General features: G+C 45.9%; 1 protein-coding gene across 12 annotated transcripts in view; it reads right to left on the reverse strand.

Moving 5' to 3' along the window:
- Fnbp1 (formin binding protein 1) overlaps positions 1 to 14,967 on the reverse strand; it is a 131,373-nt gene that overhangs the window by 49,245 nt on the left and 67,161 nt on the right. For all 12 annotated transcript variants that reach the window (XM_027423891.2, XM_027423890.2, XM_035446211.1 and 9 more), the window contains exons 5-6: positions 9,125 to 9,187; positions 8,094 to 8,198 (exon numbers count right to left, since the gene is read on the reverse strand). In XM_027423891.2, coding sequence (XP_027279692.1) covers positions 8,094 to 8,198; positions 9,125 to 9,187 — 168 coding nt within the window. The remainder of the gene's footprint in view (positions 1 to 8,093; positions 8,199 to 9,124; positions 9,188 to 14,967) is intronic.

The following is a 14,967-nucleotide window of genomic DNA, read 5'->3' on the forward strand; positions in this document are numbered from 1 at the left end:
AACCCTTTCCTCACCAAGGTGCTTTTGGTCATGGTGTTTACCAAGGCAATAAAAAGCCAATTAGGACAGTCTACACAGTTCTAGTCCAGACAGGCTACATAGTGAGACCCTGTCTCAAAAAATGAAAAGAAAACAAAAACCTGAAATCAGGGGCAAGCAAGATGGCCAGAGGGTAAAGGTGTTTGGTGCCTGACAATCTGTGTTCAACCCCCAGGACCCACATGGTGAAAGGAGAGCACTGACTTCTGAAAGTGTCCCACTGGCATGGCATGACATGCTCACTCCATACCCCCATGAATAACTAAATAAACAAACAGAAGAATATAAAAACCTGAATTCAGCTCAGTGAAAAAGCATGTGAGAGACACTAATTCCGTGCCCAGGACCTCAGCCAACCAAACCTCAGCTTGTATTCTCGTGTCCATACCTCTTAGAATTCTCCTTTCTTCATAACCACCCAGGACCCCTCCTATCTGGCTTCATAATAGAAACATGTATGTAATGTCTTAAAATGAGTCATATTCAAAGTCTCATGAGGCAGTCTTTCTGTTGCCCATGCTGGATGTGAACTACCCTGAGTGCTGGGATTACAGTTGTAATGTTTACAGGTCATATTACCATAGAAAAATAAGGCGCAAAGTCCCACAGAAACTGGTCTGCTCTTGGGCATTTAACTTGTTTTTCTGGCTGGGCCATCTCAAACTCCTGGAGGTCCACCTGTCTCTGCCTCCCAAGTACGGGATTAAAGGTAAGGTATGAGCCACTCACACTCAGCAATAATTTAACTTTTAAATAAATTTAACTTTTAAATATTCCCTCCAATTAAGTTATGCAACAAAACAGCCTCTTGATTAAACCAGAGAGAAGGCGAACTCACATAATACCTAGAGAGTTCTGACTAGTCACCTCTCTTGAAGTCTGAAAAGAAGAAGCCACACAAACAAAAGGGCCCATAAATTGAGATTGTAGCCATAGAAGAATCACACGTCCAAGAAAAGTAAAGACTGGGAAGATGGCTCCGTGGAAAAGGCACACTTGTAACCAAGCCTGACAACTGGAGTTCTATCCCCAGTACCCAAATAGTGGCAGGAGAAGCTGTCCTCTGATGTCTACATGAGCACTGTGGGACACATGCACACTCACCCAAATAATAATAATAAACTCTTTCAAAGGTAAATAAGATGGATAGGGACTGAGGAAGATGTGGGACATCAACAGGCCTCTCTACATACATATACATTCTGAATATGTTCACACACACACACACACACACACACACACACACACACACACACACACACACGCACGCACGCTCGAAAGAGAAACAAGAAATTAACACTGAAGTTTCAACAACAATAAACAACTTAATTGTTATTTTCCATTTCTGCCAGTTTGTAGCCAGTGACTGTAAATTCTGTTAGACAACACCCTGCCATGCATGTAGAAGTTACATAAAAGATGCCAGTCACATGACAGGGCAGCGTTATGCACCCAGGCCTGCGATGGACTGGATGGATGAGTGTTTAGAAAACACTGTACTCTGTTTAGGGAAATGCTAATTTACAGGCTGCTCATTTTGACAGCATTCTCCTCTAACCCCATATCAGGACAGGCACTGCCATGTGTATCCAGCATGGTTTGATTCTGGACAGTATCACAGTGACCCTGACTCCAGAGTTGTCTATGGGAAAAGTCACTGCACACTAAACATCAGGAAAGCCATGGAAGTCAAGTTCCTTAAAGGCCACAGGCATGGTCCTGTCAGCACCTGCAATCCCACATCCCACCAGCAGTCACGACTGAAGGACCAGGAATGGATTCAAACATTTCAAATATTGGAGATCCAATGAACTTGCTATGTTTTCTGAAAAATAAGAAACAGGCCTAGGTGTGTAGCTCTATTGGTAGAGTGCTTGCCTAATGCGTAAGGCCCTGAGTTCCACACTCAGCATGGAGCAAACTGGACACGATGGTCCACTCCTGTCATCCTGGCCCTTGGTAGAGCCTGCGTGGTCTCAAATGGAAACCCTGCTTCAAATAGCCAAAATACAAAACCAAACCTCTAAAACAAATAACAAAACCTCTTATCTCTGGAGTAGGGCCAAGGAAGACCTAAGGGAGCTGGCTTGAATTCCTTATCTTGTTTGGTGGCTTCAGTTTCTTTTTTCTTGCTTTTGGTTTTTTGAGACAGGGTTTCTCTGTGTAGCCCTGGCTGTCTTGGAGCTTGCTGGACTTGAACTCAGAGATCTGCCTGCCTCTGCCTCCTGAGTACTGGGATTAATGATGGGCGCCACCACCGCCTGGGTTCCTGGTTTCATGTGTAATGAAAGCTCATGAAGCTGCCCTGATATGGTCACCTCAGCCGGACTGGTCAGCCCCCAGGATCTGCCAGTCTATGTTTCCCAAGTGGTGGATTTCAGGAATGCACTCCCATGCCTTAGTGTTAGATGGGTGCCAGGGATCCAAACCCACCGAGCATCTCCCCAGCCCCAAGAGGGAGCTTACAGGCCTTTGTGTTAGGGAAAGAGTAAGATCTGTTTTTACTAAAACCAGAAAAGGTATTCCAACATATGTTTGTCTAACTAGACCAATCAACTGAAGCTATCGGAGCCCAAACTCTGACAGTTTCTTCTCTGCAAAGGTGAGGGTGAAAGACAACTTCCACGTAGTTGGTCCCTTCTTTATCATTGTGCCTCTGAGGAATACATCATCCAGGGATCATCGGAAAGTACACTCCTGCCCAGAGAAAAAGCCCTTTCAGGGAATTACCACGCTCTTGACCACAAGGCAAAAGTCTATTGTGTCCTAAGGTGTGGAGAACCTATGCAGGAAGTCTGAACACAGTACTGTGACAATCATGACTGAGAGCCACAGGAGGGGCAGTGACGTGTTCAGAAAGGAGATTCTGCTCATATCTAGATCCAGAAATTCATGCAAGTTTATACTACACGTCCCCTGGGCCATCATACACAATCTAGAGTCTAGACAAATGTATTCTGGGAGACACTGCACAGTGTTATATAAACTGTATGGCTGGCTGCTAGGAACAGGAAGGTGAGTCAAATATAATCAGGCCACTTAATCATTGTGGGATGGGGGAGAGACGTCTTCGTGGAGTCAAAGACTGTCAGAAGAAGCAATGGAAAGAGGGTGTGGTCATGCACCCCTGAAATTTCAGCATTTTGGAGGTGTAGCAGGAGGGTGGCTAGCTTGGGCTATGTACAGAAACCTGTCTCAAAAAAAAACAAAGCAAAGATAACAATGGGGAATTCAGTGAAAAAGCTGATTTCATGTCTCCACATGGTCTGTGGTGGACAGCAGCTTGCAGGTCACCCTCAAAGCAAAAGGACTTAAAATATTCAGGGTTTAGACATCAGTGCTTATGCATTGATGTCATCAAACATCCTAAACTGGGGGTGGGGAGATGACTCAGTGAGTAAAGTGTTTGATGTGCTAGCAAGAGACTTGAGTTTGCATTCTCAGCACTCAAAACAAAAACAAACAAGCAACACTAATAACAACAACCACAGGTATTCACTTGTAACCTCAGTGCCTGCCGAGCAGGGTGGGGACAGGCAGATCTGGAGCTTGCTGGAGAGCAGCAGAGCCAAAGCAAGCTCCGGGTTCAGTGAAAATAAAACTCATCAGGATCAAAAAGTAGCAGACAATGAAACACTGACTCAGGGAATGGAGAGATGGCTCCGTCCTTAAGAGCCCTTTTCTCCTGCAGGGGATCTGTGCTGCCCTTAACTCCAGCTGCAGGGGACCCAACACCCTCTCCTGGCCTCTGCAGGTCCCCAAATACAGAAGCACACACCCCACACATATGTCACTGTCACAGAGAAGCATGGTAGACATTTAAGAGACAATAAGAACTGGTGATGTGGTGTATGTCTGTGACCTCAGCAACGGTAGAGGCTGAGGCAGGGGAAGCAAGAATTTAAAGCCAGCCCCAGCCACATGGCAGGATATCAGCAAAAGGAAAGACAAAAAACAAAAACCAGAACTAGATAAATTCATCTTATAATGATTATTTCAGAAAAGAAGAGCAACCTCCCAAAACCTAAGTGAACTAAAACCGAAGGGAAAGGAATTCAACAAATAGGCCTACCTTCCTTCCTTTAATTCTTTTTTTTTGTTGTTGTTGTTTTTTGAGATAGAGTCTCATTATGTAGCCCAAGCTAGCCTCAAACTTTCATCTGTCTCCCAACTGCTGGGATTATAGGCTGTTCTTACAGAAGATCCAGCTCAGTTCTCAGCACCCACTGTGTGACTCACAACTGTCTGTAACCCCAGTTCCAGGGGATCTGACACCCCATTCTCCCCATTCTGGCCTCCACAGTCACTGTACACATGTGGCACACAAACATACATTCAAGCAAACACCCATACACATAAATAGAATAAAGATATTTTGGCAAAACAAGAAAAGAGGGACAATTTCTTTTTTAAAAAGATATATTATAACCAGTTTTGGGGGCTGGAGGTGGCCCGGCGGTTAAGAGCACTGGCTGCTCTTCCAGAGGATCTGGGTTCAATTCCCAGCTCCCACATGGCACCTCACAACTGTGTTTAACTCCAGATCTGACACCAATGCACATAAAATGAAAGTGTTTTAACACTTATAATTTCTCTTCCCTTCCTCCCCCTCCTTCCTTTTTGGTAAGGATCTCCTGTAGCCCTAGCTGGCCTTGAGCCAGCAGCAAGCTTACTGACTCCACCTCCCAAGTGCTGGGGTTATAGGCTGTTCTTGAAGCACTCTCCATAATCAAGAAGAAGATAAAGAAACCCACAATGACTACTTCTCTCTGCACAAGGAGGTCACAGATTGCAGAGGAAGATAAGAGAAGCAAATAAAGAAGAGGCAACAAGATAAGGATAGCAGATACAACTGCCAGTACTGGGTGCTGGAGGGAAGCTAAGGCAGAGGGTGACCAGGGGAACCTCGGGGCCCTAGACATCCATGAATTTAGGTCTCAGAAACAGTGTTAATGAGGCTCGAGGGATGGCTCAGTGGTTAAGAGCACTGGCTGCTCTCACAGAGGACTAAGTTTTGATTCCCAGCACCCACGTGGTGGGTAACAACTCCATACAACTCCAGTTCTAGGGGATTCAATGCCTTCTTTTTTTGGGGGGGGTAGCTTGAGGCAGGGTTTCTCTGTGATTTTTGGAGCCTATCCTGGAACTCGCTCTTGTAGACCAGGCTGGTCTTGAACTCACAGAGATCCGCCTGCCTCTGCCTCCCGAGTGCTGGAATTAAAGAGGTGCTCCACCACTGCACAGCTCCAATGCCTTCTTTTGACCTCCATAGACACCAGGCACACATGTGGCAAACAGATATACATGCAAGAAAACATTCATATGCAAAAAAATTAAATAAATTTTTTAAAAAAGAACACATTTATGCCATATGTGTATACACACACATAACCCATAAACTGAGTTGACTTCATTTAATCTAGAGGGTTTTTGTTGTTGTTGTTGGTTTTTGTTTTTTTTTTTGTTTGTTTTTCGAGACAGGGTTTCTCTGTGTAGCTTTGGAGCCTGTCCTGGCACTCACTCTGGAGAATAGGCTGGCCTCGAACTCACAGAGATCCGCCTGCTTCTGCCTCCCGAGTGCTGGGATTAAAGGAGTATGTCACCAATGCCTGGCTAATCTAGAGTTTTTAAACATACTTCAGTGTAGGAAGATAAGGCCTATGAGACTCAGAGATGAGCCTACCTGGATTCTGCCTGAGAGCCTGTTGCCAGGTTGAGAGGTGACCACTCAATGTCAAGGAATCAGGATGCAGCCTGGGTGCTGGGAGGAGAGTGTATAAGGCTCTCCCTATTGCTGAAAAAATGAGTTGACTGTTTGCCTTTTACCTGACTCCCTGTGCCTGTGCCGTTGACAACCTGTCTTCTTACTCTGTTCCTAAGGGAGCCATTAGGACTCAGCAACACTTCAGTCTACCTTAGTTTTGATTATTGTTTAGAATTAGTTTCTTTCTTTCTTTCTTTTGAGTTTTGAGACAAGGTTTCTCTGTGTAGTACTGGTTGTTCTGGAACTCACTCTGTAGACCAGGCTGACCTCCAACTCACAAAGATCTGCCTGCCTCTGCTTCCTGAGTGCTACACAACAGCCAGGTGCTTTTATTTATTTTTAAAATCTATTCATCTTGCATTTCTTAAACTGGCAAAATAGTTACTTTATTTTTAGTTAGGGGTGAGTGTCTATTTGGGAGCAAATACATACGAATAAAGGTGTCTGCAGAGACCAGAGGCATGGGAGCCCCCGGAGCTGGATTTACAGGATGTTGTGACCAGTCTGAGGTGGGTGCTGGGAACTGAAGTTATGTCCTTATCTACTGAGCCATCTTTCCAGCTATATATGTTTGGTGTTTGGTTTATTTTTTTGATATAGGGTTTCTCTGTGTAACAGCCCTGACTGTCCTGGAACTCTATTTGTAGATCAGGCTGGCCTTGAACTCACTCACAGAGATCCACAACACTTGACTCCATATATGTTTTTAAAGACTTTTTTTGTTTTTGTTTTTGTTTTTCCAGACAGGGTTTCTCTGTGTAGCTTTGGAGCCTATCCTGGCACTCGCTCTGGAGACCAGGCTGGCCTCGAACTCACAGAGATCCGCCTGCCTCTGCCTCCCGAGTGCTGGGATTAAAGACGTGCGCCACCAATGCCCGGCTTAAAGACTTATTTTTATTTTATGTCTATGCATCACAGGCATGCAATGTCTACAGAGGCCAGAAGAGGTCATCGGATCTCCTGGATTTAAAATTAAATATGGTTTTAAGCTGCCATTGGGAGCTGTGACTCCTACCCAGGTCCTCTAGAAGAGCAGACAGTGCTCTCAACCTCTGAGCCATCTTTCCAGTCCCATAGTTTTCAATTTTTGGAGACAGAGTCTTAATATCCTAAACTAGCTTCAAGCCCACTGTGTAGCCAAGGACGACCTTGATCATCTGCCTCTCCTGCCTCCACGCCCAAGTGCTGGGGTTACAGGTGTGTGTACACCACTGTCAACTAGGTAACATTTGAAAAGCCCGATGAAGGGACCATCAAATAACAGGGTCTGCTAGAAACTTAACGATTCCTAGGAGCCACATGGAGGGGGGCAAAGAACCTCCTCTATAAAGTTATTCTCTGATCATAAATACACTCACCCACAAATAAATGAATACAACTTAAAAAATAATATTTAAGCAACACTTTAAATATGACTAGTTAGTAGGAATTTATGATAAGCATGGTCCCTTAATCTAAAAATGAATGTCTTTTGGTAAAATAGAAATCTCCCCTCACAATGTCAAGAATATGCATATTAGTATATTATAGAAATTAAAGAAAACATAGCCACACATCCCTCCATCCTAACTGAGATACGACCCCATTCAAGGCATCTTGGACTCATCTGGCAGAACCAAACAGCACTACAAGAAAGCACAGCTTTCCCAGAGAAAAGCACAGACTCAAGTGCCCAAATGGCCCTGGGCACCATGAATGAACGCCACTATTTAATGGCATAATTGTGTTTACACTATCTTGATGACTTTCATAAAAAGAAAATGGGGCTTCTAGGGAAAAAACACACACACTGGGCCTGGGAGACAAGGGCGCACTTTATGTCTGAGTCATCGAGAGGAAAACTCTGCAGACTTTCAAATGCCTCTCCTCTCACCCCGCCTGCTGGGTATCAGCCTAAATTAATTCATGACAAGGCCAGGCAGAGGGTCAGCCTTTCTGAAGGCCTGGAGCTGCCAGGTTCTCCTACATGGGCTGGGACAGCTGCTTCAGCTACTTAGACTAGGAACTCAGCCTTTGACAAGCCACTAAGGAAGAGAGTGGCCTCCTGAACCACTCCTGTTGTGACGTGTCCAGGTCTCCCCATTATCACGGTGGTGACTAAGCAAATCACCTCAAGTCTGGTTTTTCCCCCAGTGTGGACTTCTGGTCCCCATGGTGATGACACAACATGAAACCCTTTTCCCATCAAGTACCCTCTTGTGGTTACATCAGAAAGAGGAAGCTGAGGCCAAGCCACCCCAGTGGCCGCCTAGGAAGCACACTCCAGGGAAGTGAGAATGAGTCCTCTCACCTTTTCCACGTCGGCCTTGGTCACGTTGATGTCGGCATCCATCTTCTCAAAGTACTGTTGTGCACGGTCGGCCTCCTTGCAGTCACGCTCAAACCGCCTCTTACTCTGAAGACAGAGCACAGCCAAGCCAGGTGGTCAGTCACCCACCCTGTCACCTCTGGAGAGACCCCCACGGGCATTCTCCCCAGAACCCACTAGACATCGCCATTTCCAGAAGTGACCCCAGCATCTGTCCACACTACACTGACCCCCTCTCCATTCTCTGCACAGGGTTTACCTGCAGCGTTAACTCATAAGACACTTTTTCATGAGTGTTTGTACCTGCTTTTGTGCACGTGTGTGTGCATGAAGAAGTCAGAGGTCAACATGGGACATCGTCTACAATTGCTCTCCACCCTGTTTTAAAGATTTATTTTCATTCTGATTGTATGTAGTCATGTGTGCTTCTGAGTGAAGTGCAGGTACCTTCAGAGGCCAGAGGCATCGGATCCCCAGGAGCTGGAATTACAGGTGGTTGTGAGCCATCCAGCTGGGTGCTGGGTCCTCAGGGAGAGTAGCAAGTACTCTTGATTGTTGAGCCATTGTCTCTCCAGCTCATACTCCTTGCTTTCAGGGATAGTCTCTCACTGAATCTGTGGCTTGCTGATACGGCTAGGCGGGCTGGCCGGCCAGTGAGCCCCTGAGATCCTTTTGTCTCTGCCTCCCCAGTATTGGGATTATAGGCATGTGCCACTGCATCCAGCTTTTTAAGTGATTCTGGGGATCCAAACTCAGGTCCTCATGCTCCCACAGCTGACACTTTACCCACTGAACCATCTCTCCAGCTCACTGTAAGCATTTCTGGCTCATCACTTTGCTTGCCATTATAGTTCAAGGAGCAGATTAAATGAAATACGAATGAGGAAAATCTAGAAAGAAGATTCCTTAGTGGATTCTACTGGATTTGTACTTAGTGAGGCATTCAAGCCACACTGAGACTGAAGTAAGGTGGTCTGGGGAGTTACTGGTATAGCAGCCTGCTTCCCACTTACCGACTCTAGCTGCTTCCAGCATGTCTCGATGTGCTGCTGGGCCTTCCGTCCATCATGGAAGTTCTGTGCAGGAGAAAACAGAGCAGGGTCAGCACCCACACTCCTCATACTAATGCAGGAGGAAAACACTTCCATCTAGTTAAGTAGCTTTAAAGATTTATGTTTATGTTATATGTGTGGCTGTTTTGTGTGTGTGCAGTGCCAAGGCTGGCCAGAAGAGGGCATCAGATCCCTTGGGGCTAGAGTTACAGATGGTTGTGAGCCACCATGTGAATACCGAGAACCAAATCCAGGTCTTCTGCAAGAGCAGCAACTGTTTTTCACTGTTGAACTATCTCTCCAGCCCCTAGGTAACCAATAGGTATCATCTCAGTGGAAGTCTATCTGTCTAGTATATGTGAGGCCTTGAAAGGCAAATGAACAAACAGTGAACATCTAATCTGTACAGTCCAAAGAAACATAAGAGTTCAAGCCAGGTGTGATGGCTCATGCCTGTAATTTAACACATATGTGCTTGACACAGCTCAGGTCAGACTAGAGTGAGACCCCATCTCAAAAAACAAACAAACAAACAAACAAACAAACAAAACCCCAAGTTTAAATAATAGACAAGTTAAAGGGAAATGAAAACAAAAATGGTTACAAAGTTCCTTTTAAGGTTTTAGACGCAACAATATTGAATGTGAAAGTGCTCACAAAAACAGCAGGACTGCCTTACCAAGATGTGTAGCCACCACACCAGGAGGTGTAACACATATCTTTAACCCTAGCACTTGGAAGGCAGAGGCAGCAGGATGTCTGTGAGTTCAAGGCCAGCGGAGGCTGCATAGTGAGACTATCTCTTAAAAGCAATCGTTGGGGTCATCTTTTGAGTGGCAATGAATTCACACTTTACATTTTCACCTCCTTGCTCCTGATAATGTCACCTATGGAATCACATAGGCTGAGAAGTTTTGTGATTGGCAGGACACAGGCGCACGCTCACACACACTCACACACACACACACACACACACACACACACACACACACACACACACAAACCATTCACATGTAGCTTTCAAGGCTCAGCCTGTTGTAGTGTGTATATGTCTACCAATTCTTTATTCTGGCTGAATAATGATCCAAGGGAGAGATGTACCACATTATGTATCCACTCATTGGTTGGTAGTTTAGAGAGAATATAAACACTGATGCTATGAACACTGCTATGAGCTTTGTATGAGCAGACATCGAATCTTGGGATCTTTTAAAATGGCTGCTTTTTGTTTGTTTGTTTGTTTGTTTGTTTTGGTTTTTCGAGACAGGTTTCTTTGTGACTTTGGAGGCTGTCCTGGAACTAGCTCTTGTAGACCAGGCTGGTTTCAAACTCATAGAGATCCACCTGCCTCTGCCTCCCGAGTGCTGGGATTAAAGGCGTACGCCACCACCGCCCAGCTAAAATGGCTGCTTTTAAAATAATAATTTATTTTTATTTTGTGTGCCTTGGTGTTTTGCCTGCATGTATGTCTGTGTGAGGTGTCAGAACCTGTGGAACTAAAATTACAGACAGTTGTGAGCTGCCATGTGGGTGCTGGGAACTGAACCCAGGACCTCTGGAAGAACAGCTAGTGCTCTTAACACCTGAGCCATCTCTCCAGCCTCCTTTAAAATATTTTATTATAGCCATGTGGGAGGCAGAGGCAGGTGGGTCTCTGTGAGTTGGAGGCCAGCCTGGTCTACAAAGTGAGTTCCAGGACAGCTAGTGCTGTTACACAGAGAAACCCTGTCTGGGAAAACAACAAAAATTTATTATTATTATCATCATCATCATCATCATCATCATCATCATCATCATCGTGTTAAGGTGTGCACATGATGTGTGTGGTGGGGTTGTAGATGCCATAGCATGCGTGGAGGCCAGAGGACAACTTGCTGTAGTTTGTTCTCTTCCCAATATGTGGGTCCCCGGGATTGAACTGCATGGCAGTGCTATCTCACCAACCTAGAATCTTTTTAATCAGAAAGATCTCATGGAAGGCATGTGATTGTTATTAACCTCCAAGGACCCCAGGGAGCCCGACCAGGGCAAGTTGCCAGCAGGGGAGGAGATGGGCTCAGAGAGGGGGATCCGTGGCTGAGCATAAGACTGTGGGTGACCCTGGATTTGGATGGTGTGAAGGGAAGACTTGGGGATGGAGGTGTCTACAGGTGACACTGTAGGTGGGAGCACTTTTGCCCAAGCGCTCTAACACTGGCCCACCTGCAGCCACCATGGGTATCTTTTGATTAGTCACGCCACTGGGAGTACAGGATCAGATCTGAATTAACACGAAGTCCTGGGTCTCTGAGGTAGCTCAGTGGATAGAGCTTGCCGCCAGGACTGAGTCCCACATGGAGGAGAGAACCCACTTCTGAAAGCTGTCCTCTGACCTCCGTACATGTGCACACATGTCCTGGGTGCCAGGCCCTAACCTGAAGAGAGCTTATCGGGAACCACATGGCAGAAGGAGGAACCAAAACCACAGAGCTATCCTCTGACCTCTACTTGCACACTCATTCCCAATAAATAAAGTTTGTTGTTTGTTTGTTTTTTTAAAGATTTATTTATTTATTATGTACACAGTGTTCTGCCTACATGTATGTCTGCAGGCCATAAGAGGGCACCAGATTTCACTACAGATGGTTGTGAGCCACTATGTGGTTGCTGGGAATTGAACTCAGGACCTTTGGAAGAACAGTCAATGCTCTTAACCACTGAGCCATCTCGACAGCCCCTTGTTTGTTTGTTTTTAAGTCCAGGATGACTCTGGCTTTGGCCTGAGTTTCAGAAGGAGGAAAGAAGAGGAGCCACAGCATGAGGGGGTTAAATAGATCTGAAGTTTTAAGGTTAGTATTTCTAGAAGATTCTAAAGTCCAGTCCAATGTGGCCTGGGTCTGAGTGCTGGGAAGGACTGGCATGAAGCCTCATCTGGGAAGGACTGGCATGAAGCCTCATCGTAAAGTGGGCGATTAAAGCTGGGACACAACCAAGGATGAATGCTCTGGAAAAAGAAGATGCGATAGCTAGACAGAGGAAATCGTGTCTCTCACTCTGCATCCTAAGATCACCAGGTCCCTTTAACATACTTCTACCAAACACTAATTGGATCAGTGGACCTAGTCTGTATGGCCAGAGGCCAAAGGGCCTGTGCTGGCAAAGGGCTTGCCTCTAGGTCTAAGTTTTTGCCTAGTCAGCAGGGCTTTTAGTTTGGCTGAGTCCCTTGATCAAGATCACAGTAAACTCTGAGCTCCTACAGGGTTCACCCTTGACTTGGAGGACAAGAGACATTAGTAGCTTCCCACCTGGTTGTCCTGGTAGATGTCCTGTGTGTACACACACGTGTGTCCCTGGGGAAGCCAGAGGTTAAAGTTAAGTGTCTTCCTCCATCATTCTCCACTGGTTCTGCTAGACTGGTGGTCAGTGAGCCCGTGGGACCTGCCTAGTTGTGCTTCCTGTTGCTGGGTTACAGGTGTGCACTGCCTTACTGGGGTTTTACATGGGTGCTAGGAATCCAAACTCGGGTCCTCATGCTCATAACGTAATCTGATAACCCACTGGGCCATTTCTAAGGCCCCTAAATGCTCCTTTGATAACCTCCCCTTGTTAGTCTGTCTGTGGCCTGCTTCTTCCTAACTGACAAGGTATGGCTGGGTGGCCATGATTGGCAAAAAGTACCCAACATCCCCCTCCGAGCAGTACCTTGAGCCTCTCCTAATCAGATCTACAACTCAGCAGAGTCTGGGGACAAGGGCAGCCTTTTGCCAGACCAATGACACTTTATTGTAAGAGTATGTGTTCTTGTCTCCAGCGGTCAAGTGTCACTGTTCTGGGTTCTTCTTCAGTTAAGTTCTGAATATCTTGCAAAATTTTTTAAAGATTGAAAATTTTTAATTTTAAGCTGGGCAGTGGTAGCATACACCTTTAATCCCAGAGCTGGGGAGACAGAGACAGGAGGATGAATCTCTGTGAGTTTGAGGCCAGCCTGGTCTACAGGGCTAGTTCCAGGACAGCCAGAGCTATACAGAGAAACCCCTTCTCAAAAAAACAAAACAAAAAAATAATTTTAGTTTTATGTGTTCAAGCATTTTGTGTGCATGTATTTGGTGTATTGCTTGCATGCCTGGTACCCAAGGAAGTCAGAAGAAGGCTTTGGAATCCCCTGGACTGGTGCTATAGAGGGTGGGAGCTTTCATGTGGGTACCAGGAACCAAATTCAGGTCCTTTGCAGATGCTCTTAACTGGGAAACCATCATTCCAGCCCCATCCTTCATTTTTCTAGTCTCTACAAACTCAAGGGTCTTGTCCCTTGGGCCTTCACTTTTTAATCTCATAATGGACACAGGGCCAGGGAGGGGGATGACAGAGCCTCGGGCTGACAGTAAAGGAGCCAGGGGCAGGCTAGGGAGGACAGACAGGAAGCTATGCACAGCTCCGTAAAAGGAAGGAGTGGAGGCCAGAAGAAGGCAAGGGATGTCCTCAGGGGAAGAGAGAGGCAGACAAGAAGAAAATAAGGGTCCTTTTCATACCAGGAGAGCTAATCAAGCCCTGTCAGTGGTACACTCTGGGCTCTGTAAATACCCTACCTGCGGCCTGCTCTCCACAGAGGATAGCTGTTCCCACTTCCCAAGCAGGACAGCAGTGTTCTCCTGCATGCTGAAAAGGTCCCAGTGGCTTGAGATTAGCCAATAGGTGGTATACAAATGTAATCCCTAACTCCACAGACTGCCTGGGCAACTTAGTACAACTCCATCTCAAGATAAGTAAAAGAGGGCTGGAGATGCGTCTCATGAGGTGCCTCTCGGCATGTGGGTGGGGTCGAATGACACACAGGGTTGTATATCAGATATTTACAACAATACTCATAACAGTAACAAAATTACAATTATAAAGTAACAATGAAATAACTTTATGGTTGGGGGTCACCACAACATGAGGAACTGTATTAAAGGACTGCAGCATTAGGAAGGATGAGAACCACGGGCCTTGTGGTAAAGTGCTTGCTTAAGTGGGTTCAATGTCCAGTACCACCCCATAACACATACACACACACAAAGGAATAAAATGGATGAACAGATAAGTGAAATAAAAATGAAAAGTTGAGGGGGCACTTGAAGAAGACCTGAGTTCTGTTCCCAGTATCCATACTGGGTGGCTTTCAACTGCCTATTACTCCAGCTCTAGAGGATACAACGCCCTCTTCTGGGCCTCTCCAGCCACTGCACTCATGTGCACAGACACACAATTTTATTTATTTGTTTGTTTGTTTATTTATATTTATGTGCATTGGTGTTTTGCCACAGGTGTCAGGTTCCCTGGAGTTGGAATGACAGACAGTTGTAAGCTGCCAAGTGGTTGCTGAGAACTGAACTCAGGACCTCTGAAAGAGCAGCCAGCGCTCTTAACCACTGAGTAAACTCTCCAGCCCCCAGACACACACAATTTAAAAACAATAAAAATAGGGCTAGGGGAGATGGCTCAGAGGTTAAGAGCACTGGCTGCTCTTCCAGAGGACCTGAGTTCAATTCCCAGCAACAATATGCTGGCTCACAGCCATGTATAATGAGATCTGGTGCTGCCTTCTGGCCTGCAAGCACACTGTACATGCAATAAATAAATGAATAAATATATCTTTAAAAATATAAGGGCCGGGTGTTGGTGGCGCACGCCTTTAATCCCAGCACTCGGGAGGCAGAGGCCGGCGTATCTCTGTGAGTTCAAGACCAGCCTGGTCTCCAGAGTGAGTGCCAGGATAGGCTCCAAAGCTACACAGAGAAACCCTGTTTCAACCCCGCCCCCCAAAAAAACAAAACAAAAAAACAAAA

The sequence above is a fragment of the Cricetulus griseus genome, chromosome 6 (assembly GCF_003668045.3).
Source record: "Cricetulus griseus strain 17A/GY chromosome 6, alternate assembly CriGri-PICRH-1.0, whole genome shotgun sequence".
Lineage (NCBI taxonomy): Eukaryota > Metazoa > Chordata > Mammalia > Rodentia > Cricetidae > Cricetulus > Cricetulus griseus.